The sequence below is a fragment of the Nerophis lumbriciformis genome, linkage group LG39, assembly GCF_033978685.3.
Source record: "Nerophis lumbriciformis linkage group LG39, RoL_Nlum_v2.1, whole genome shotgun sequence".
NCBI lineage: Eukaryota > Metazoa > Chordata > Actinopteri > Syngnathiformes > Syngnathidae > Nerophis > Nerophis lumbriciformis.
In genome coordinates this window covers 3,383,199-3,407,652 of record NC_084586.2, presented here as the reverse complement: position 1 = coordinate 3,407,652, position 24,454 = coordinate 3,383,199, and the positions used below count along the sequence as shown (strand labels likewise).

At 39.6% G+C, this 24,454-nt stretch overlaps 1 protein-coding gene across 1 annotated transcript in view; it reads right to left on the bottom strand.

Annotated features, from left to right (window-relative positions):
- Positions 1-24,454, bottom strand: part of LOC133577895 (TANK-binding kinase 1-binding protein 1-like) — a 224,191-nt gene that overhangs the window by 69,688 nt on the left and 130,049 nt on the right. The window contains exons 3-5 of the mRNA XM_061932009.1: positions 7,598-7,723; positions 5,521-5,625; positions 5,169-5,316 (exon numbers count right to left, since the gene is read on the bottom strand). Of these exons, the coding sequence (XP_061787993.1) occupies positions 5,169-5,316; positions 5,521-5,625; positions 7,598-7,723 (379 nt within the window). The remainder of the gene's footprint in view (positions 1-5,168; positions 5,317-5,520; positions 5,626-7,597; positions 7,724-24,454) is intronic.

Here is a 24,454-nt window from a genome sequence, read left to right as displayed (position 1 = left end):
AAAAGCTAGCATATCAACATTAGCATGCTAACAGGTATCATTTGTTAAGTAACAAAATATTTGACGCAGAGGTGCATACCTGTTAAATTAGCTGAAAACCCCGGCATGCTAATATTAGCATGCTAATGTTACTATGTTAAAATGCCAACTTTACCACGTGCCAGGTACCAAAATATATTACTCTGAGGTGTGTTCCTGAAAAATGTTAGCATGCATGCTAACGTTAGAATGCATCAATAACCAACATATGACTGAGGTGTACACCTACAAAATTAGCTAAAGAAAAAGAAAAAGCTAGCATATCAACATTAGCATGCTAACAGGTATCATTTGTTAAGTTACAAAATATTTGACGCAGAAGTGCATACATGTTAAATTAGCTGAAAACGCCAGCATACTAATGTTAGGATGCTAAAATGCTATAACTGGAACATGCGTCAAGTACCAAAATATATTACTCTGAGGTGTGTTCCTGAAAAATGTTAGCATGCATGCTAACGTTAGAATGCATCAATAACCAACATATGACTGAGGTGTACACCTACAAAATTAGCTAAAGAAAAAGAAAAAGCTAGCATATCAACATTAGCATGCTAACAGGTATCATTTGTTAAGTTACAAAATATTTGACGCAGAAGTGCATACCTGTTAACTTAGCTGAAAACCCCGGCATGCTAATATTAGCATGCTAATGTTACTATGTTAAAATGCCAACTTTACCACGTGCCAGGTACCAAAATATATTACTCTGAGGTGTGTTCCTGAAAAATGTTAGCATGCATGCTAACGTTAGAATGCATCAATAACCAACATATGACTGAGGTGTATACCTACAAAATTAGATAAAGAAAAAAAAAAAGCTAGCATATCAACATTAGCATGCTAACAGGTATCATTTGTTAAGTTACAAAATATTTGACGCAGAGGTGCATACCTGTTAAATTAGCTGAAAACGCCAGCATGCTAATATTAGCATGCTAAAATGCTATAACTGGAACATGCGTCAAGTACCAAAATATATTACTCTGAGGTGTGTACCTGAGAAATGTGTTGAAAATGCGAGCATGTTAGCATGTATCAAGTGCCAACACATGACTCAGGGGTGTACATACAAAATTAGCCCAAAAAATAAATAGGCTAGCATACTAACATTAGCATGCTAACAGGTATTATTATCCAAGTAACACCATTTCCTGAAAAAATTGCAAAACGAGCTATTATGGTAATATTAGAATGCTAAAATTCCATAACTGTAAGATGTAACAAGTACCAAAATATATTACCCTGAGGTGTGTACCTGAAAAATGGGCTTAAAATGTTAGCCTGCTAGCGTTAGCATGCATAAAAGTACCAAAATATATTACTCTGAGGTGTGTACTTGAAAAATGTGTTTAAGATGCAAGCATGGTAACGTTAGCATGTATCAAGTACCAAAATATGACTCGGATGTATACCGACAAAATTAGCTAAAAAATATATATATATATATATGTGTATTTGTGTAGTGTTTTGTGTGTGTAAGTGTGTGTGCGGTGTTTGCGTGTATTTGTGTGCTTGGGTGTTTGTGCAGTGTTTGTGTGTGTTTAAGGGGGTTTGTGTGGGTTTGTGTGTTTGTGTGGTGTTTGTGTGTGTTCGTGTAGTCTTTGTGTGTGTTTGTGTGGTGTTTGTTTGGGTTTATGTAGTCTTTGTGTGTGTTTATGTAGTGTTTTCTGTGTGTGCAGTGTTTGCATGTATTTGTGTGCATGGGTGTTTGTGCAGTGTTTGTGTGTGTTCGTGTAGCCTTTGTGTGTGTTTGTGTGGTGTTTGTTTTGGTTTATGTAGTCTTTGTGTGTGTTTATGTAGTGTCTGTGTGTATCCGTGTAGTGTTTTGTGTGTGTAAGTGTGTGTGCAGTGTTTGCGTGTATTTGTGTGCTTGGGTGTTTGTGCAGTGTTTGTGTAATGTTTGTGAGTGTTTGTGTGGTTATTGTGTAGTCTTTGTGTGTGTTTGTGTGGTGTTTTGTGTGTGTAAGTCTGTGTGCAGTGTTTGCGTGTATTTGTGTGCTTGGGTGTTTGTGCAGTTTTTGTGGGGGTTTGTGTAGTGTTTGTGAGTGTTTGTGTGGTGTTTGTGTAGTCTTTGTGTGTGTTTGTGTGGTGTTTGTTTGGGTTTATGTAGTCTTTGTGTGTGTTTATGTAGTGTATTAGTGTAGTGTTTTGTGTGTGTAAGTGTGTGTGCAGTGTTTGCGTGTATTTGTGTGCTTGGGTGTTTGTGCGGTGTTTGTGTGTGTTTGTGTAGTGTTTGTGAGTGTTTGTGTGGTGTTTGTGTGTGTTTGTGTAGTCTTTGTGTGTGTTTGTGTGGTGTTTGTTTGGGTTTATGTAGTCGTTGTGTGTGTTTATGTAGTGTCTGTGTGTATTTGTGTAGTGTTTTATGTGTGTAAGTGTGTGTGCAGTGTTTGCGTGTATTTGTGTGCTTGGGTGTTTGTGCAGTGTTTGTGTGTGTTTAAGGGGGTTTGTGTGGGTTTGTGTGTTTGTGTGGTGTTTGTGTGTGTTCGTGTAGTCTTTGTGTGTGTTTGTGTGGTGTTTGTTTGGGTTTATGTAGTCTTTGTGTGTGTTTATGTAGTGTTTTCTGTGTGTGCAGTGTTTGCATGTATTTGTGTGCGTGGGTGTTTGTGCAGTGTTTGTGTGTGTTCGTGTAGCCTTTGTGTGTGTTTGTGTGGTGTTTGTTTTGGTTTATGTAGTCTTTGTGTGTGTTTATGTAGTGTCTGTGTGTATCCGTGTAGTGTTTTGTGTGTGTAAGTGTGTGTGCAGTGTTTGCGTGTATTTGTGTGCTTGGGTGTTTGTGCAGTTTTTGTGGGGGTTTGTGTAGTGTTTGTGAGTGTTTGTGTGGTGTTTGTGTAGTCTTTGTGTGTGTTTGTGTGGTGTTTGTTTGGGTTTATGTAGTCTTTGTGTGTGTTTATGTAGTGTATTAGTGTACTGTTTTGTGTGTGTAAGTGTGTGTGCAGTGTTTGCGTGTATTTGTGTGCTTGGGTGTTTGTGCGGTGTTTGTGTGTGTTTGTGAGGGTTTGTGTAGTGTTTGTGAGTGTTTGTGTGGTGTTTGTGTAGTCTTTGTGTGTGTTTGTGTGGTGTTTGTTTGGGTTTATGTAGTCGTTGTGTGTGTTTATGTAGTGTCTGTGTGTATTTGTGTAGTGTTTTGTGTGTGTAAGTGTGTGTGCAGTGTTTGCGTGTATTTGTGTCCTTGGGTGTTTGTGCAGTGTTTGTGTGTGTTTAAGGGGGTTTGTGTGGGTTTGTGTGTTTGTGTGGTGTTTGTGTGTGTTCGTGTAGTCTTTGTGTGCGTTTGTGTGGTGTTTGTTTGGGTTTATGTAGTCTTTGTGTGTGTTTATGTAGTGTTTTCTGTGTGTGCAGTGTTTGCATGTATTTGTGTGCATGGGTGTTTGTGCAGTGTTTGTGTGTGTTCGTGTAGCCTTTGTGTGTGTTTGTGTGGTGTTTGTTTTGGTTTATGTAGTCTTTGTGTGTGTTTATGTAGTGTCTGTGTGTATCCGTGTAGTGTTTTGTGTGTGTAAGTGTGTGTGCAGTGTTTGCGTGTATTTGTGTGCTTGGGTGTTTGTGCAGTGTTTGTGTAATGTTTGTGAGTGTTTGTGTGGTTATTGTGTAGTCTTTGTGTGTGTTTGTGTGGTGTTTTGTGTGTGTAAGTCTGTGTGCAGTGTTTGCGTGTATTTGTGTGCTTGGGTGTTTGTGCAGTTTTTGTGGGGGTTTGTGTAGTGTTTGTGAGTGTTTGTGTGGTGTTTGTGTAGTCTTTGTGTGTGTTTGTGTGGTGTTTGTTTGGGTTTATGTAGTCTTTGTGTGTGTTTATGTAGTGTATTAGTGTAGTGTTTTGTGTGTGTGCAGTGTTTGCGTGTATTTGTGTGCTTGGGTGTTTGTGCGGTGTTTGTGTGGTGTTTGTGTGTGTTTGTGTAGTCTTTGTGTGTGTTTGTGTGGTGTTTGTTTGGGTTTATGTAGTCGTTGTGTGTGTTTATGTAGTGTCTGTGTGTATTTGTGTAGTGTTTTGTGTGTGTAAGTGTGTGTGCAGTGTTTGCGTGTATTTGTGTGCTTGGGTGTTTGTGCAGTGTTTGTGTGTGTTTAAGGGGGTTTGTGTGGGTTTGTGTGTTTGCGTGGTGTTTGTGTGTGTTCGTGTAGTCTTTGTGTGTGTTTGTGTGGTGTTTGTTTTGGTTTATGTAGTCTTTGTGTGTGTTTATGTAGTGTCTGTGTGTATCCGTGTAGTGTTTTGTGTGTGTAAGTGTGTGTGCAGTGTTTGCGTGTATTTGTGTGCTTGGGTGTTTGTGCAGTGTTTGTGTAATGTTTGTGTGGTTATTGTGTAGTCTTTGTGTGTGTTTGTGTGGTGTTTTGTGTGTGTAAGTCTGTGTGCAGTGTTTGCGTGTATTTGTGTGCTTGGGTGTTTGTGCAGTTTTTGTGGGGGTTTGTGTAGTGTTTGTGAGTGTTTGTGTGGTGTTTGTGTAGTCTTTGTGTGTGTTTGTGTGGTGTTTGTTTGGGTTTATGTAGTCTTTGTGTGTGTTTATGTAGTGTATTAGTGTAGTGTTTTGTGTGTGTAAGTGTGTGTGCAGTGTTTGCGTGTATTTGTGTGCTTGGGTGTTTGTGCGGTGTTTGTGTGTGTTTGTGTAGTGTTTGTGAGTGTTTGTGTGGTGTTTGTGTGTGTTTGTGTAGTCTTTGTGTGTGTTTGTGTGGTGTTTGTTTGGGTTTATGTAGTCGTTGTGTGTGTTTATGTAGTGTCTGTGTGTATTTGTGTAGTGTTTTGTGTGTGTAAGTGTGTGTGCAGTGTTTGCGTGTATTTGTGTGCTTGGGTGTTTGTGCAGTGTTTGTGTGTGTTTAAGGGGGTTTGTGTGGGTTTGTGTGTTTGTGTGGTGTTTGTGTGTGTTCGTGTAGTCTTTGTGTGTGTTTGTGTGGTGTTTGTTTGGGTTTATGTAGTCTTTGTGTGTGTTTATGTAGTGTTTTCTGTGTGTGCAGTGTTTGCATGTATTTGTGTGCATGGGTGTTTGTGCAGTGTTTGTGTGTGTTCGTGTGGGTTTGTGTGTTTGTGTAGTGGTTGTGTGTGTGTTTGTGATGTGTTTGTGTAGTGTCTGTCCTTCTTGTGTGTGTGCGTGCGTGTGTGTGTGTGTGTGTGTGTGTGTGTGTGTGTGTGGTGTTGCTAGTAAACTCACTGTGTGCATCAGCACCAGCGTGCAGCTGCAAGTACTGCATGTCTTTGCTGTGCAGGTGCATGTTGAGTTTGTGTAGAGAATTGTCTCGCTGCCTGAGTGCAGACTCCAAGCCAAGGATGCGCTCCACGTGCTTCTCCACCAGGCCCGACTGAGGACACACACACACACACACACACACACGCACACACACACACACACACACACACACGCACACACACACACACACACACACACACACACACACGCACGCACGCACAAACACACAGGTCAATGGGTCATATGGTCAAAAACGAAGTGTGTATGTGTGTGTGTGTGTGTGTGTGTGTGTGTGTGTGTGTGTGTGTCGTGGCACCATCTTGTCCAGGTCCCTCTGGAGGTTTCCTTTCTCCATGTGGATCTTCTCATAGGCCTGGATGACATCTTCCAGTTGCTCCTCTCGCTCCTTCCTCTTCTGCAGCTGAGAGACAAGAAGGACATCAAACCTTCTTCGCTGCACCTTGTCCCCACAACTCAAGAGGGGAGGATGGAGGGAGGGAGGGAGGGAAGGAAGAATAGAAGAAAGAAAGAAAGAAGAAGAAAAGTAGTAAGGAAGATAGGAAGAAAATAGAGAAAGAAAAAAGGAATAAAGAAAGGAAGGAAAGAAGGGACGAAAGAAGAAAAGAAGAAGTGAAGGAAGGAATGAATAAAAGAAATACAAAAGAAAGAAGGAAAGAAGGGAGGAAAGGAGAAAAAAGGTAAGAAGGAAATTAAAAAATGAAGAAATTAAGGAAAAGAAGGTGACAAAAGGAAATGAGGAAGAACGAAATTAGGAAAGGAAGGGAAGAAGAAGGAAAGAAGGAAGACAAGAAGAAAAGAAGGAAACAGAAAAAAAGAAAATAAAAAATAAGGAAAAACATAAAAGAAAGAAAGAAGGAAAAGAAGAAAGGAAAGAAAGAAAAAATAATCAGCAAAAGAAGGAATAAAAGAAGAGAAAGGAAGGAAAGAAGAGAATGGAAGGAACGACAAAAGAAGGAATAGAAGGAAAGAAGAAAGGGAGAAAGGAAAAAGAAAGAAAGACCGACAGAAAAGAAGGGAAGAAAGATAGAAAGAAGAAAAAGAAGAGTAGAAGGAAAGAAAGAAGGAAAAGAAGGAAAGAAAAAGGAAGAAAAGAAAGAAAGGAAGGAAGGAAAAAAGAAGGAAGGAAAGAAGAAATAAAAGAAGGGAAAAAATAATGAAAGAAAAAAGGAAAGAAAGACGGAAAGAAGGAATAGAAGGAAGGAAAGAAAGAAATAAAGACGGAAGGAAGGAAGGAAAGAAAGAAAGAAGGATGGAAGAAAAGCAGGAAGGATAAAGAAAGAAAGAAGGAACAAAGACAGAAAGAAAGAAATAAAGAAAGAATAGAAGGAAGGAAAGAAAGAAAGACAAAAATAAGGAAGGATGGAAGAAAAGAAGGAAGGATAAAGAAAGAAAGAAGGAACAAAGAAAAAAAGAAAAGAAGGAAGGAAAGAATGGCGGAAAGAAGGGATGGAAGGAAAGACGGAAGAAAAGAAAGAAAGAAAGAAAGAAAGAAAGAAAGAAGGAAAGAAGGTAGGAAAGAAATAAGGAAAGAAAGAGACGGAAAGAAGGAAGTAAAGAAAGATGGGAAGAAAGAAGGAAGGAAGGAAAGAATGGTGAAAAGAAGGGATAGAAGGAAAGATGGAAGAAAAGAAAGAAGGGAAAAGGAAAGAGAGAAGGAAGGAAGGAAAGAAGGAGTCGAAGGAAGGAAGGAAGGAAAGAAATAGACGGAAAGAAGGAAGGAAAGAAAGACGGGAAGAAAGAAGGAAGGAAGGAAAGAATGGTGAAAAGAAGGGATAGAAGGAAAGATGGGAGAAAAGAAAGAAGGAAAAAGGAAAGAAAGAAAGATGGAAGGAAGGAAAGAAAAAAAGAAGGAAAGAAAGAATGAGAGAAAGAAGGAAGGAAAGAAGGAGAGAAGGAGACAAAGAAGTGTGATGAAAGTATTGGGACGTGTAAGAAGTCCATGTAGGACATCTTTGTATTCAACATTAAACTCCCATGATGCTTTGCTGTTTGCCGCACGGCCTCATTGCTAGAACCAAGTACACAGGAGCAGAGGTGGGTAGTAACGAGCTACATTTACTCCGTTACATCTACTTGAGTAACTTTTGGGATCAATTGTACTTCTAAGAGTAGTTTTAATGCAACATACTTTTTTACTTTTACTCAAGTAAATATTTGGGTGACTACTCCTTACTTTTACTTGAGTAATAAATCTCTAAAGTAACAGTACTCTTACTTGAGTACAATTTCTGGCTCCTCTAGCCACCTCTGTACAGGAGCTTCTCTTGAAGACATGAAACCTGGGGGCGGGGCTTATGGTCCCCACAGAGTGCCTCTCTATTTCCCAGCATGATGTCCCTCTATCGCCCCCTGGTGGTGTTGCGTGCTCTCACCTCGTGTGTCAGCATGTTGATTCTCTGCTGCAGGCTGTCGTTCTCCGAGTGCAGCAGCGCCGTCTCCTTGCTCTCGAAGGAACAGTAGGAGTTGCTGTCCTCGCCGAACTCGCTGATCATCGGGAACTACCCACACCGCAAAAAGAGTGTACTAATTAGTCTAGCAGTGTACTAGTTACTGTAAGTTACTGTAGCAGTTTAGCAGTTACTGTAGGAATGTACTAGTTACTTTAGAAGTGTACTAGTTACTGTAGCAGTGTACTAGTTACTGGAACAGTGTAGTAGTTACTGTAGTGGTGTCCTAGTTACTGTTGCAGTGTAGTGGATACTGTAGCGGTGTACTCAGGCCCGGCCCTAACCAATCTGGCGCCCTAGGCAAGATTTTAGGTGGCGCCCCCCCACATCGGCAACTATACCTAATATATAAAGGGGTGGAAAAGTGACTATTACCTGCAGGGCAAACATTAGCTAACCAGAAGGCAATAACAATGTAAACAACGTAATGTTGTAACAAATAATATTTCTATTAAATAGGCTTTACTTTGCATTTTAATTGACGTGGGATTATTTTTTGTATTTAGAAATAATAGTACCAACTTTTTTCTTTTTCTTTTTTTCTCTCCAACATTTGTGGCACTGGCGTGGCGCCCCCTGATGGACGGCGCCCTTAGCATTTGCCTATACGGCCTATGCCACGGGCCGGCCCTGGGTGTACTAATTACTGCATACCTGCCAACTACTCCGGTTTTCCCGTAATTAGTACGGTTTTCATCAACCTATTCCGGGTTACGGTTGCAGTGATAAAAAATACGGTTTTTCATTAATTAAAAAAAAAAAAAAGGGTGAAAACTACGCGAATTGCACCTTGTGCAGACAAGATTTTTCGATCGGACACGGAGGAATTAGCAGAGGTGGGACCAAGTCATTGTTTTGCAAGTCACAAGTAAGTCTCAAGTCTTTGCCCTCAAGTCCGAGTCAAGTCCCGAGTCAAGACAGGCAAGCCCCGAGTCAAGTCCAAAGTCAAGACTGGAAAGTCTCAAGTCAAGTCCTAAGTCCTGCCTTTTGAGTTTCGAGTCCTTTCAAGTCCTTTTAACCACAGACTAATATATTAACACAGATTGTGTATGCTTTTCAAACGCTGTATTTATTTATTAAAACAAGTGCATTTTAAATTGCTGGAAAGAAAATTGTGCTGACATTGCACTTTATAATAGCACTATTAACCAGTCATTTTAAACATTAACTCATTCCTTTACAGAACAAACACATTGAAAAATAAAGTGCAAATGTACTTATTTGTACAAAAGTGTTAACGTTGAAAAAACATGACATATACGTGAACATAACAAAAAAGTTGTACTTTTTATATGTCAGGGCCCTATGCTGCATTGCATTTGCAAAAGACCAAATTAGCCAAGAGTCTGTCAGTCATTTGTGCACGATGGGGGCGTAGTATGATGCCACCATGGCTGAAAACTCGCTCCACTGGAGCACTGGAGGCAGGCACTGCCAAGACTCTCATGGCCACTCGGAACAGTGAAGGAAGAGTCTTCATGTTCAATGCCCAGAACAAAAGGGGGGAGAGAGTTGTTTTGGGTTGGTGCACTACTTGTAAGTGTATCTTGTGTTTTTTATGTTGATTTAATTAAAAAAAGAAAAGAAAAAAAAATTATTTCTTGTGCGGCCCGATACCAATCGATCTACGGACCAGTACCGGGCCGCAGCCCGGTGGTTGGGGACCACTGAGGTAAACAACCAACAGTATGTCAGAAAGCTAGCTAAAACGGTACACATATTCATAATATAGTATACATTTTAACTGACCTTTATTTGACTATTTTTGTCTTTTTTTAGGTGGCTAAAATACTTGGTGCTGCTGACTGCCGTCTAACGTTACGTGTGATATGTTGACTAACGTAACCCTGCTTAAAAAAAATCACTGAACAAAAAGTATGAATAAGGTAGTGAACTGCAACAGATTCCCGTGTTTGCAATAACGTTATAACGTTAGCAGTGAGTTTACAGCCTCACTGATTTAACTACACAGCAAATAAAAGTCACGTTACTTAGCCAATAAACGTTATCTTACATTCAAAACTTACCGTTCTTTGTGCAACTTCAAATGCCGGACGAAGTTGGAAGTTGTTGCCTCTCCATCAGTAATTTTCGAACCGCATGTGTTGCATACTGCAAGCCGTTTTGTGTTGACCACCTCGTAATTTTTATACCCAAACAAAATTATTTTAGGTATCATTTTTTGTTCACTGGCGTGTGGTTTGGACATGTCTTCTTCGTTGGTTGTCCTGCAATTTGATTGGATGAATGCTGTGTGATGAAAACAAAGTAGATCTAATTTGATTGGCTGTTGTACTGAGAGCACACCAGCTGACACACGCAACGCTGATAGACAAGTACACAATGAAAAATACGGAGCGCTCCCGAATAACTTTTTCATCTTTGGGTTTTGGGGAAAGTAGCAAGTCATGTCAAGTCATGTCAAATCAAAAGGCTCAAGTCCAAGTGAAGTCACAAGTCATTGATGTTAAAGTCTAAGTCGAGTTGCAAGTCTTTTTACATTTTGTCAAGTCGAGTCTAAAGTCATCAAATTCATGACTCGAGTCTGACTCGAGTCCAAGTCATGTGACTCGAGTCCACACCCCTGGTTACTGGAACAGTGTAGTAGTTACTGTAGTGGTGTCCTAGTTACTGTTGCAGTGTAGTGGATACTGTAGCGGTGTTCTAATTACTGCATACCTGCCAACTACTCCGGTTTTCCCGTAATTAGTACGGTTTTCATCAACCTATTCCGGGTTACGGTTGCAGTGATAAAAAATACGGTTTTTCATTAATTTAAAAAAAAAAGGGTGAAAACTACGCGAATTGCACCTTGTGCAGACAAGATTTTTCGATCGGACACGGAGGAATTAGCGATGTAAAAGACCACGTTGGGACAAAAAAACACAAGTCTAATGCCGTTGCTAGCGATACAAGTGGAAAACTTTCAACGTTTTTCGTCGCCCAAACAGATTCTTTGGATGTGATAAATGCCGAAGTTTTATTTACGGAGGCAATAATTGAGCATGGACTTCCAATCGCACTGGCTGATCACATGGGACAGTTAAATGTTTGTAATGCAACCTTTAAAAATCATTACGCGGTGATCGCGGTCCCAAAAATAAACTTTTCTTGCATGATAATGTCCAGAAAAACTCACTTTATATTACTATAGAGTCCTTTTAACGAATGAGTTTGATGGTTTATCGCAAACCTTAAATGAAAGAAGTCCTTTGTTCTCCTGCACCATGCATACGCTTTGGCCTTGCTTCGTGTTTGGTGCGCAATCCTGTCGGCTGTATTTCACAGCACGTCTTTGACAACTTGAAGTGGCATAAAACATTTAAAACAAAGGGGTTATAGGAACAATCACTTTCAGTGTTTTATCCCACTTCAAGTTGTCAAAGACGGTATGCTGGTGCCCGACTGCCACAAGTGGAACAAACATTTGAAACAAAGGGGTTATAGGAACAATCACTTTCAGTGTTTTATGCCACTTCAAGTAAACTTATCATAAAGTTACCATATCATTTTTGCGGCCCTTGAACCCTGGCTACTAGGTTTTTCTGATTTCAAAAGTTGGCAGGTATGTTACTGTAGCAGTGTACTAGTTACTGTAACAGTGTAGTAGGTACTGTAGCGGTGTCCTAGTTACTGTAGCGGTGTCCTAGTTACTGTAGCAGTGTACTAGTTACTGTTGCAGTGTAGTGGATACTGTAGCGGTGTACTAATTACTGTAGCAGTATACTAGTTACTGTAGCAGTGTTATAGTTACTGTAGCAGTTTAGCAGTTACTGTAGAAGTGTACTAGGTACTGTAGGAGTGTACTCTTTAGTGTAGCGGTGTACCTGTTACTGTAGTGGTGTACTAGTTACTTTAGCAGTGTAGTAGTTCCTCTAGTGGTGTAATAGTTACTGTAGCAGTGTAGTAGTTACTGCAGCAGTGTATTAGTTACTGTAGGAGTGTACGAGTTACTGTAGCACTGTAGTGCTTACAGTAGCAGTTCAGTAGTTACAGTAGGAAGTGTACTAGTTACTTTAGAAGTGTACTAGTTACTGTAGCACTGTAGTGGTTATATTAGCAGTGTACTAGTTACTGTATGAGTGTATTAGTTACAGTAGCAGTGTACTAGTTACTGTAGCACTGTACTAGTTACTGTAGGAGTGTACTAGTTACTGTAGTGGTTACAGTAGCAGTTTAATAGTTACTGTAGAAGTGTAATAGTTGATGTATTGGTTACAGTAGCAGTTTAGTAGTTACTGTAGAAGTGTAATAGTTGCTGTAGTGGTTCCAGTAGCAGTTTAGTAGTTACTGTAGAAGTGTAATAGTTGCTGTAGTGGTTACAGTAGCAGTTTAGTAGTTACTGTAGGAGTTTAATAGTTACTGTAGCAGTGTACTAGTTACTGTAGCGGTGAACTAGATATTGTAGCAGTGTACTAGTTACTGTAGCAGTGTAGTAGTTACTGTAGAAGGGTAGTAGGTACTGTAGGAGTGTACGAGTTACTGTAACAGTGTAGTAGTTACTGTAGAAGGGTACTAGGTACTGTAGGAGTGTACAAGTTACTGTAGCAGTGTAGTAGTTACTGTAGCAGTGTCCAGGTTACTGTCGCGGTGTCCTAGTTACTGTAGCAGTGTAGTAATTACTGCAGCAGTGTATTAGTTACTGTATGAGTGTACTAGTTATTGCAGCACTGTAGTGGTTACAGTAGCAGTTTAGTAGTTACTGTAGGAGTGTACTAGTTACTTTAGAAGTGTACTAGTAACTGTAGCACTGTAGTGGTTACTATAGCAGTATACTAGTTACTGTAGGAGTGTACTAGTTACTGTAGCACTGTACTAGTTACTGTAGGAGTGTACTAGTTACTGTAGTGATTACAGTAGCAGTTTAGTAGTTACTGTAGAAGTGTAATAGTTGCTGTATTGGTTACAGTAGCAGTTTAGTAGTTACTGTAGAAGTGCAATAGTTGCTGTCGTGGTTACAGTAGCAGTTTAGTAGTTACTGTAGGAGTGTAATAGTTACTGTAGCAGTGTACTAGTTACTGTAGTGGTGTACTAGATACTGTAGCAGTGTACTAGTTACTTTAGGAGTGTACTAGTTACTGTAGCAGTGTAGTAGTTACTGTAGAAGGGTTCTAGGTACTGTAGGAGTGAATGAGTTACTGTAGCAGTGTAGTAATTACTGTAGCAGTGTGGTGGTTACTGTAGCAGTGTACTAGTTACTGTCGCGGTGTAATAGTTACTGTAGCAGTGAAGTAGTTTCTGTAGCAGTGTTCTAGTTACTGTAGCTGTGTACTAGTTATTGTGGCAGTGTACAAGTTACTGTAGCACTGTAGTAGTTACTGTAGCAGTGTACTAGCCACTGTAGCAATGTACTAGTTACTGTAGCAGTGTAGTAGAAGTTACTGTAACAGTGTACTAGTTACTTTAGAAGTGTACTAGTTACTGTAGCAGTGTAGTAGTTACTGTAGAAGGGTACTAGGTACTGTAGGAGTGTACGAGTTACTGTAGCAGTGTAGTAGTTACTGTAGAAGGGTACTAGGTACTGTAGGAGTGTACGAGTTACTGTAGCAGTGTAGTAGTTACTGTAGCAGTGTCCTTGTTACTGTCGCGGTGTCCTAGTTACTGTAGCAGTGTAGTAATTACTGCAGCAGTGTATTAGTTACTGTAGTAGTGTACTAGTTACTGCAGCACTGTAGTGGTTACAGTAGCAGTTTAGTAGTTACTGTAGGAGTGTACTAGTTACTGCAGCACTGTAGTGGTTACAGTAGCAGTTTAGTAGTTGCTGTAAGAGTGTACTAGTTACTCTATCAGTGTACTAGTTACTGTAGCACTGTACTAGTTACTGTAGGAGTGTACTAGTTACTGTAGTGGTTACAGTAGCAGTTTAGTAGTTACTGTAGGAGTGTAATAGTTACTGTAGCAGTGTACTAGTTACTGTAGCGGTGAACTAGATACTGTAGCAGTGTAATAGTTACTTTAGGAGTGTACTAGTTACTGTATCAGTGTAGTAGTTACTGTAGAAGGGTACTAGGTACTGTAGGAGTGTACTAGTTACTGTAGTGGTTACAGTAGCAGTTTAGTAGTTACTGTAGAAGTGTAATAGTTGCTGTATTGGTTACGGTAGCAGTTTAGTAGTTACTGTAGAAGTGTAATAGTTGCTGTAGTGGTTACAGTAGCAGTTTAGTAGTTACTGTAGGAGTGTAATAGTTACTGTAGAAGGGTTCTAGGTACTGTAGGAGTGAATGAGTTACTGTAGCAGTGTAGTAATTACTGTAGCAGTGTAGTGGTTACTGTAGCAGTGTACTAGTTACTGTCGCGGTGTAATAGTTACTGTAGCGGTGAAGTAGTTTCTGTAGCAGTGTTCTAGTTACTGTAGCAGTGTACTAGTTATTGTGGCAGTGTACAAGTTACTGTAGCACTGTAGTAGTTACTGTAGCAGTGTACTAGCCACTGTAGCAATGTACTAGTTACTGTAGCAGTGTAGTAGTTACTGTAGAAGGGTACTAGGTACTGTAGGAGTGTACGAGTTACTGTAGCAGTGTAGTAGTTACTGTAGCAGTGTCCTGGTTACTGTCGCGGTGTCCTAGTTACTGTAGCAGTGTAGTAATTACTGCAGCAGTGTATTAGTTACTGTAGTAGTGTACTAGTTACTGCAGCACTGTAGTGGTTACAGTAGCAGTTTAGTAGTTACTGTAGGAGTGTACTGGTTACTTTAGAAGTGTACTAGTTACTGTAGCACCTTAGTTGTTACTATAGCAGTATACTAGTTACTGTCGGAGTGTACTAGTTACTGTATCAGTGTACTAGTTACTGTAGCACTGTACTAGTTACTGTAGGAGTGTACTAGTTACTGTAGTGGTTACAGTAGCAGTTTAGTAGTTACTGTAGAAGTGTAATAGTTGCTGTATTGGTTACGGTAGCAGTTTAGTAGTTACCGTAGAAGTGTAATAGTTGCTGTAGTGGTTACAGTAGCAGTTTAGTAGTTACTGTAGGAGTGTAATAGTTACTGTGGCAGTGTACTAGTTACTGTAGCGGTGAACTAGATACTGTAGCAGTGTACTAGTTACTTTAGGAGTGTACTAGTTACTGTAGCAGTGTAGTAGTTACTGTAGGAGTGTACGAGTTAATGTAGCAGTGTAGTAGTTACTGTAGAAGTGTACTAGGTACTGTAGGAGTGTACGAGTTACTGTAGCAGTGTAGTAGTTACTGTAGCAGTGTCCTGGTTACTGTCGCGGTGTCCTAGTTACTGTAGCAGTGTAGTAATTACTGCAGCAGTGTATTAGTTACTGTAGTAGTGTACTAGTTACTGCAGCACTGTAGTGGTTACAGTAGCAGTTTAGTAGTTACTGTAGGAGTGTACTAGTTACTTTAGAAGTGTACTAGTTACTGTAGCACTGTAGTGGTTACTATAGCAGTATACTAGTTACTGTAGGAGTGGACTAGTTACTGTATCAGTGTACTAGTTACTGTAGCACTGTACTAGTTACTGTAGGAGTGTACTAGTTACTGTAGTGGTTTAGTAGTTACCATAGGAGTGTAATAGTTACTGTAGTGGTTACAGTAGCAGTTTAGTAGGTACTGTAGGAGTGTAATAGTTACTGTAGCAGTGTACTAGTTACTGTAGCGGTGTACTAGATACTGTAGCAGTGTACTAGTTACTGTAGCGGTGTACTAGATACTGTAGCAGTGTACTAGTTACTTTAGGAGTGTACTAATTACTGTAGCAGTGTAGTAGTTACTGTAGAAGGGTTCTAGGTACTGTAGGAGTGAATGAGTTACTGTAGCAGTGTAGTAATTACTGTAGCAGTGTAGTGGTTACTGTAGCAGTGTACTAGTTACTGTCGCGGTGTAATAGTTACTGTAGCGGTGAAGTAGTTTCTGTAGCAGTGTTCTAGTTACTGTAGCAGTGTACTAGTTATTGTGGCAGTGTACAAGTTACTGTAGCACTGTAGTAGTTACTGTAGCAGTGTACTAGCCACTGTAGCAATGTACTAGTTACTGTAGCAGTGTAGTAGTTACTGTAGAAGGGTACTAGGTACTGTAGGAGTGTACGAGTTACTGTAGCAGTGTAGTAGTTACTGTAGCAGTGTCCTGGTTACTGTCGCGGTGTCCTAGTTACTGTAGCAGTGTAGTAATTACTGCAGCAGTGTATTAGTTACTGTAGTAGTGTACTAGTTACTGCAGCACTGTAGTGGTTACAGTAGCAGTTTAGTAGTTACTGTAGGAGTGTACTAGTTACTTTAGAAGTGTACTAGTTACTGTAGCACTGTAGTGGTTACTATAGCAGTATACTAGTTACTGTAGGAGTGGACTAGTTACTGTATCAGTGTACTAGTTACTGTAGCACTGTACTAGTTACTGTAGGAGTGTACTAGTTACTGTAGTGGTTTAGTAGTTACCATAGGAGTGTAATAGTTACTGTAGTGGTTACAGTAGCAGTTTAGTAGGTACTGTAGGAGTGTAATAGTTACTGTAGCAGTGTACTAGTTACTGTAGCGGTGTACTAGATACTGTAGCAGTGTACTAGTTACTGTAGCGGTGTACTAGATACTGTAGCAGTGTACTAGTTACTTTAGGAGTGTACTAATTACTGTAGCAGTGTAGTAGTTACTGTAGAAGGGTTCTAGGTACTGTAGGAGTGAATGAGTTACTGTAGCAGTGTAGTAATTACTGTAGCAGTGTAGTGGTTACTGTAGCAGTGTACTAGTTACTGTCGCGGTGTAATAGTTACTGTAGCGGTGAAGTAGTTTCTGTAGCAGTGTTCTAGTTACTGTAGCAGTGTACTAGTTATTGTGGCAGTGTACAAGTTACTGTAGCACTGTAGTAGTTACTGTAGCAGTGTACTAGCCACTGTAGCAATGTACTAGTTACTGTAGCAGTGTAGTAGTTACTGTAGCAGTGTAGTAGAAGTTACTGTAACAGTGTACTAGTTACTGTAGCAGTGTATGAGTTACTGCAACAATGTAGTAGTTAGTGTAGCAGTGTATGAGTTACTGTAACAATGTAGTAGTTAGTGTAGCAGTGTATGAGTTACTGTAACAATGTAGTAGTTACTGTAGCAGTGTAGTAGTTACTGTAGCAGTGTACTAGTTAATGTAGCAGTGTATGAGTTACTGTAGAAGTGTCCCCATACAACTTGTTAATTTCTGATTCCACACGAGTTACTGTAGCAGTGTAGTAGTTACTGTAGAAGGGTACTAGGTACTGTAGGAGTGTACGAGTTACTGTAGCATTGGAGGACATTGGAGGGGTGTCCAAAGTTTGGCCCGGGGTTCATTAACGGCTCTCAGCAAAATCGTGTGCTAGCCTTTTTTTTTTTTTTTTTAGCTCATTTTGCAGGTATAAACCTCAGCGTCAAATATTTTCTTACTTAACGAATGATACCTGTTAGCATGCTAATGTTAGCTCATTCTGTAGGTATACGCCTCAGTCATCATTTGGTACTTGACGCATAGTAAAGTTAGCATGCGAGCATTTTAAACACATTTTTCAGGTACAAACCACAGAGTAATATATTTTGGTACTTGACACGTTTCACGGTTAGCATTTTAGCAGGCTAACATTAGCATGCTGACGTTTTAAAGCTAATTTAACAGGTATAAAGCTCAATGTCATATATTTCAGTGTTTCATGAATGCTAACTATAACATGCTTCTTTTTTGTAGCATTTTACTGTTAGCATGCTAGCTTTCTTAGCTCATTTTGCTTATATTTTTTGATACTTGACGCTATCTGGCCAGTGTGCTAACTGTTAGCATTTCAGTTCAGTTTTGGCTCTTCAGCATTCACGCAAAATGTTTACCGAAATTGCATTTTCTAGTGTGTTTTTTAAAAATAAAAATCTATATATTGCACTGGTTTTGACGGTAAAAAATGTCCAAAAATGTCCCACACATCCTTTGATTTGCCAGTCCCTTGCACCCCTGCGATACAATATCAGCAGTAAACAAACATACTTTTATTATTTAGTAGTGTGTCATGTTAGAAAAGGTTTGATCATGTGAAACGAGTCAAAAAGAGAACAATGGTTTAACCTGTTTATTATTACCCATCTAGAATGGACCTATGCTGTCTTTGAGTTTAAACGGAGTGGTATTTGTTTTTTTGGTGAAGCTTCTTCAACTTAAGATCATGATGCGGACCCTTTTGTTACTTGATACTTTATAATACGCTTCTGTCTTGGTAATTGTAGCTATAACTATTTAACCTAACCCGTAAAAGTATGGAGGAATAAGGGAGACAGAGTACAGAAAACAATGAACCGGCGGCGTCTTACCAAACAATGCTGGCTTAAGTCGCTACCTAATTAGCAACAAGGGACACATTTCAAGATGACCACTCTACACGCTGAGCCGGGCCGCCAGTAACAAGTTCCCTGCTTCACTCGGGTAAAAGTACTACAACTTCTCGTAGTTGTGGAGAGTACAACGTTTTTAAACGTGAATACATTGCCATTTTTAAGAGATGTTTTTCCCCCAGAATGCAAAATGGCTGTCACCTTGTACCCACAATGCATTGCTCTGTTTGTTTTTGGCCAATTGTCAATTCAGTGTTTGTTTTTCTCCTTATAAAAATACAGTACCTGGTTGTTGGCAACATCTACTGGCAAACAATGTTAGTTTTAGGAAACTAGTGAATGACTTTGCCCTGACTGTTCTTAAACAACAGAGAACATTTAATACAACCACTATTGTGAGTAAAAGAACATCCAAACTTCTAATTGCAGAGGTGTGGACTCGAGTCACATGACTTGGACTCGAGTCAGACTCGAGTCATGAATTTGATGACTTTAGACTCGACTTGACAAAATGTAAAAAGACTTGCAACTCGACTTAGACTTTAACATCAATGACTTGTGACTTCACTTGGACTTGAGCCTTTTGAATTGACATGACTTGACATGACTTGCTACTTTCCCCAAAACCCAAAGATGAAAAAGTTATTCGGGAGCGCTCCGTATTTTTCATTGTGTACTTGTCTATCAGCGTTGCGTGTGTCAGCTGGTGTGCTCTCAGTACAACAGCCAATCAAATTAGATCTACTTTGTTTTCATCACACAGCATTCATCCAATCAAATTGCAGGACAACCAACGAAGAAGACATGTCCAAACCACACGCCAGTGAACAAAAAATGATACCTAAAATAATTTTGTTTGGGTATAAACATTACGAGGTGGTCAACACAAAACGGTTTGCAGTATGCAACACATGCGGTTCGAAAATTACTGATGGAGAGGCAACAACTTCCAACTTCGTCCGGCATTTGAAGTTGCACAAAGAACGGTAAGTTTTGAATGTAAGATAACGTTTATTGGCTAAGTAACGTGACTTTTATTTGCTGTGTAGTTAAATCAGTGAGGCTGTAAACTCACTGCTAACGTTATAACGTTATTGCAAACACGGGAATCTGTTGCAGTTCACTACCTTATTCATACTTTTTGTTCAGTGATTTTATTCAAGCAGGGTTACGTTAGTCAATATATCACACGTAACGTTAGACGGCGGTCAGCAGCACCGCGTATTTTAGCCACCTAAAAAAAGACAAAAATAGTAAAATAAAGGTCAGTTAAAATGTATACTATATTATGAATATGTGTACCGTTTTAGCTAGCTTTCTGACATACTGTTGGTTGTTTACCTCAGTAATCCCCAACCACCGGGCCGCGGCCCGGTACTGGTCCGTGGATCGATTGGTATCGGGCCGCACAAGAAATATTTTTTTTTTCTTTTCTTTTTTTAATTAAATCAACATAAAAAACACAAGATACACTTACAAGTAGTGCACCAACCCAAAACAACTCTCTCCCCCTTTTGTTCTGGGCATTGAACATGAAGACTCTTCCTTCACTGTTCCGAGTGGCCATGAGAGTCTTGGCAGTGCCTGCCTCCAGTGCTCCAGTGGAGCGAGTTTTCAGCCATGGTGGCATCATACTACGCCCCCATCGTGCACAAATGACTGACAGACTCTTGGCTACTTTGGTCTTTTGCAAATGCAATGCAGCATAGGGCCCTGACATATAAAAAGTACAACTTTTTTGTTATGTTCACGTATATGTCATGTTTTTTCAATGTTAACACTTTTGTACAAATAAGTACATTTGCACTTTATTTTTCAATGTGTTTGTTCTGTAAAGGAATGAGTTAATGTTTAAAATGACTGGTTAATAGTGCTATTATAAAGTGCAATGTCAGCACAATTTTCTTTCCTGCAATTTAAAATGCACTTGTTTTAATAAATAAATACAGCGTTTGAAAAGCATACACAATCTGTGTTAATATATTAGTCTGTGGTTAAAAGGACTTGAAAGGACTCGAAACTCAAAATGCAGGACTTAGGACTTGACTTGAGACTTTCCAGTGTTGACTTTGGACTTGACTCGGGGCTTGCCTGTCTTGACTCGGGACTTGACTCGGACTTGAGGGCAAAGACTTGAGACTTACTTGTGACTTGCAAAACAATGACTTGGTCCCACCTCTGTCTAATTGTTCAAAGCTACATACTGTAAGTAAACGTTACCAATGCAATGTAGCTAAAAACATCAAATAAAACAGCGATTTTATGAGGTGGTACTTGGTGAAAATAACACTGAACTAAAATTGTACAAAAGTCTCTGTCACGCTTGTTTTCTTTTCGTGTCATTGGGGTGCTTGTTTGTATGTAGTTCATTTTTACGACACTGGAGGGGGCAGTGAACGCAACATTGCATCAACAAGCTCTGATAGTTGCTGTCAACATCCATGACTTGTTTAATTGGCAGTGAGCGTCAATACAGAGTGAGTTACTTTATATACACTTTAATATCACTTGCTATGTGCTTAAGACTGTATTGCAACTCGTTCTGTCTGTTTTATTGGCGTTTAATTGGCTGTTTGGCATCAAGTTCACAAGCTACCTGCTAGCTCAATATCATGCCCTTGTTTGTGGCATTGGAGTCACAACATGCCTGCTAGACCCAATTTCCAATTTAGAATTATTGTTGTGGTGCTATTTACCAGAGGTGGGACCAAGTTTTGCAAGTCACAAGTAAGTCTCAAGTCTTTGCCCTCAAGTCCGAGTCAAGTCCCGAGTCAAGACAGGCAAGCCCCGAGTCAAGTCCAAAGTCAAGACTGGAAAGTCTCAAGTCAAGTCCTAAGTCCTGCATTTTGAGTTTCGAGTCCTTTCATGTCCTTTTAACCACAGACTAATATATTAACACAGATTGTGTATGCTTTTCAAACGCTGTATTTATTTATTAAAACAAGTGCAGGAAAGAAAATTGTGCTGACATTGCACTTTATAATAGCACTATTAACCAGTCATTTTAAACATTAACTCATTCCTTTACAGAACAAACACATTGAAAAATAAAGTGCAAATGTACTTATTTGTACAAACGTGTTAACATTGAAAAAACATGACATATACGTGAACATAACAAAAAAGTTGTACTTTTTATATGTCAGGGCCCTATGCTGCATTGCATTTGCAAAAGACCAAATTAGCCAAGAGTCTGTCAGTCATTTGTGCACGATGGGGGCGTAGTATGATGCCACCATGGCTGAAAACTCGCTCCACTGGAGCACTGGAGGCAGGCACTGCCAAGACTCTCATGGCCACTCGGAACAGTGAAGGAAGAGTCTTCATGTTCAATGCCCAGAACAAAAGGGGGGAGAGAGTTGTTTTGGGTTGGTGCACTACTTGTAAGTGTATCTTGTGTTTTTTATGTTGATTTAATTAAAAAAAGAAAAGAAAAAAAAATTATTTCTTGTGCGGCCTGATACCAATCGATCCACGGACCAGTACCGGGCCGTGGCCCGGTGGTTGGGGATTACTGAGGTAAACAACCAACAGTATGTCAGAAAGCTAGCTAAAACGGTACACATATTCATAATATAGTATACATTTTAACTGACCTTTATTTTACTATTTTTGTCTTTTTTTAGGTGGCTAAAATACGCGGTGCTGCTGACCGCCGTCTAACGTTACGTGTGATATATTGACTAACGTAACCCTGCTTGAAAAAAATCACTGAACAAAAAGTATGAATAAGGTAGTGAACGGCAACAGATTCCCGTGTTTGCAATAACGTTATAACGTTAGCAGTGAGTTTACAGCCTCACTGATTTAACTACACAGCAAATAAAAGTCACGTTACTTAGCCAATAAACGTTATCTTACATTCAAAACTTACCCTTCTTTGTGCAACTTCAAATGCCGGACGAAGTTGGAAGTTGTTGCCTCTCCATCAGTAATTTTCGAACCGCATGTGTTGCATACTGCAAACCGTTTTGTGTTGACCACCTCGTAATTTTTATACCCAAACAAAATTATTTTAGGTATCATTTTTTGTTCACTGGCGTGTGGTTTGGACATGTCTTCTTCGTTGGTTGTCCTGCAATTTGATTGGATGAATGCTGTGTGATGAAAACAAAGTAGATCTAATTTGATTGGCTGTTGTACTGAGAGCACACCAGCTGACACACGCAACGCTGATAGACAAGTACACAATGAAAAATACGGAGCGCTCCCGAATAACTTTTTCATCTTTGGGTTTGGGGGAAAGTAGCAAGTCATGTCAAGTTATGTCAATTCAAAAGGCTCAAGTCCAAGTGAAGTCACAAGTCATTGATGTTAAAGTCTAAGTCGAGTTGCAAGTCTTTTTACATTTTGTCAAGTCGAGTCTAAAGTCATCAAATTCATGACTCGAGTCTGACTCGAGTCCAAGTCATGTGACTCGAGTCCACACCTCTGGTATACGCCATACTTGCCAACCCTCCCGAAGTTTCCGGGAGACTCCCGAAATTCAGCGCCTCTCCCGAAAACCTCCCGGGACAAATATTCTCCCGAGAATCTCCCGATTTTCAGCCGGAGCTGGAGGCCACGCCCCCTCCAGCTCCATGCGGACCTGAGTGGGGACAGCCTTTTTTTTTATGACAGGAGGACAACAGGGTGACAAGAACTAAATCATTCAGACTAGAGACACATTGTATTATTATGTTTACCTTACCCAAAAATAAATATATTTATTAATTACAAAAAAAAACTAAATACATTTTTACTATATTTTGCTAAAAACATCAAAATTAATTGTGTTTTTATTTGTATTTTTTCTGACTCCTTATTACATCCAGCCATAGAATTATACATTAAAATAAACATATATGAAATAATTAATTTTAAATGATCATAATAATTCATTTAAAATGACCATATTTAATTATTAAAATAATTAGTTGTTTATCAACAACTTTAGCATTTTATTCATTACATTTTGATGCTCTCAGAAGCCAAGTTATATTATATACTTAAGATTTATTTATGCAAGTTTGAAGTATCAATTATCTAAACACAGTTTTGTTTGCATATTTTCAGGATGTATATATATATATATATATATATATATATATATATATATAAATAAATGATAAATGGGTTGTACTTGTATAGCGCTTTTCTACCTTCAAGGTACTCAAAGCGCTTTGACACTACTTCCACATTTACCCATTCACACACACATTCACACACTGATGGAGGGAGCTGCCATGCAAGGCGCTAACCAGCACCCATCAGGAGCAAGGGTGAAGTGTCTTGCTCAGGACACAACGGACATGACGAGGTTGGTACTAGGTGGGGATTGAACCAGGGACCCTCGGGTTGCGCACGGCCACTCTACCACTGCGCCACGCCGTATATATATATATATATATATATATATATATGTATATGTATGTATGTATGTCAATATACACCTCCCCTCTTAACCACGCCCCCGCCCACAACCACGCCCCGGTCCCACCCCCGACCACGCCCCCCACCCCCATATATATATATATATATATATATTTATATATACCAGCCAAAAAAGAACAGAAAACGAAACGACATCATCTGGTACAACCCCCCATACAGCAAAAACGTCTCAACTAACATTGGACACAAATTCCTCAATCTGATTGACAAACACTTTCCCAAAGACAACACCCTAAGAAAAGTATTCAACAAGAACAACATTAAATTGAGCTATAGCTGCATGAACAATATACGACAAATCATCTCAAACCACAACAAAACAATTGCAAATGAGCCGTCAGCCCCCAGACAGAGCGACTCCAAAGGCTGTAACTGTCGAAAGAAACCTGATTGCCCTCTCAACGGGGGGTGCTTACAAACATCAGTTGTCTATCAATCTAAGGTAATACGCAAGGACATTAACACATCCGACACATATGTAGGATTAACCGAGGGAGAATTCAAAACCAGATGGAACAATCACAAGGCTTCTTTCAGGAACAAAAACCTGCGAAATACCACAGAACTCAGCAAACACATTTGGGACCTCAAAGACAATAATGTTGAATATTCAATAACATGGCAAATTCTTGCATCCAGCACACCTTACAATAGTGGTAATAAAAGATGCAACCTATGCTTGAAAGAGAAACTGTTTATTATTTACCGTCCAGACCTGTCATCCCTCAACAAGCGTAGCGAAATTGTCACAGCATGCCGCCATAGACGGAAACGCCTCCTAGGTAACACATGAGCCAATCACCACGCCCCTAGGCCAGCCTGTACCCACCCACTCTGTGCCCTATATAAACCATGGTATGCGAATGCTCCCATTAAAATCTCCTGACGATTGAGGGTACCCCCCCTCATGAAACAGGCCTGTAGAGATGAAATAGTCTTGTGATTTTTTTTCCCATACATACATATATATATATATATATATATATATATATATATATATATATATATGAAATACTTGACTTGGTGAATTCTAGCTGTCAATATACACATCCCCTCTTAACCACGCCCCCGCC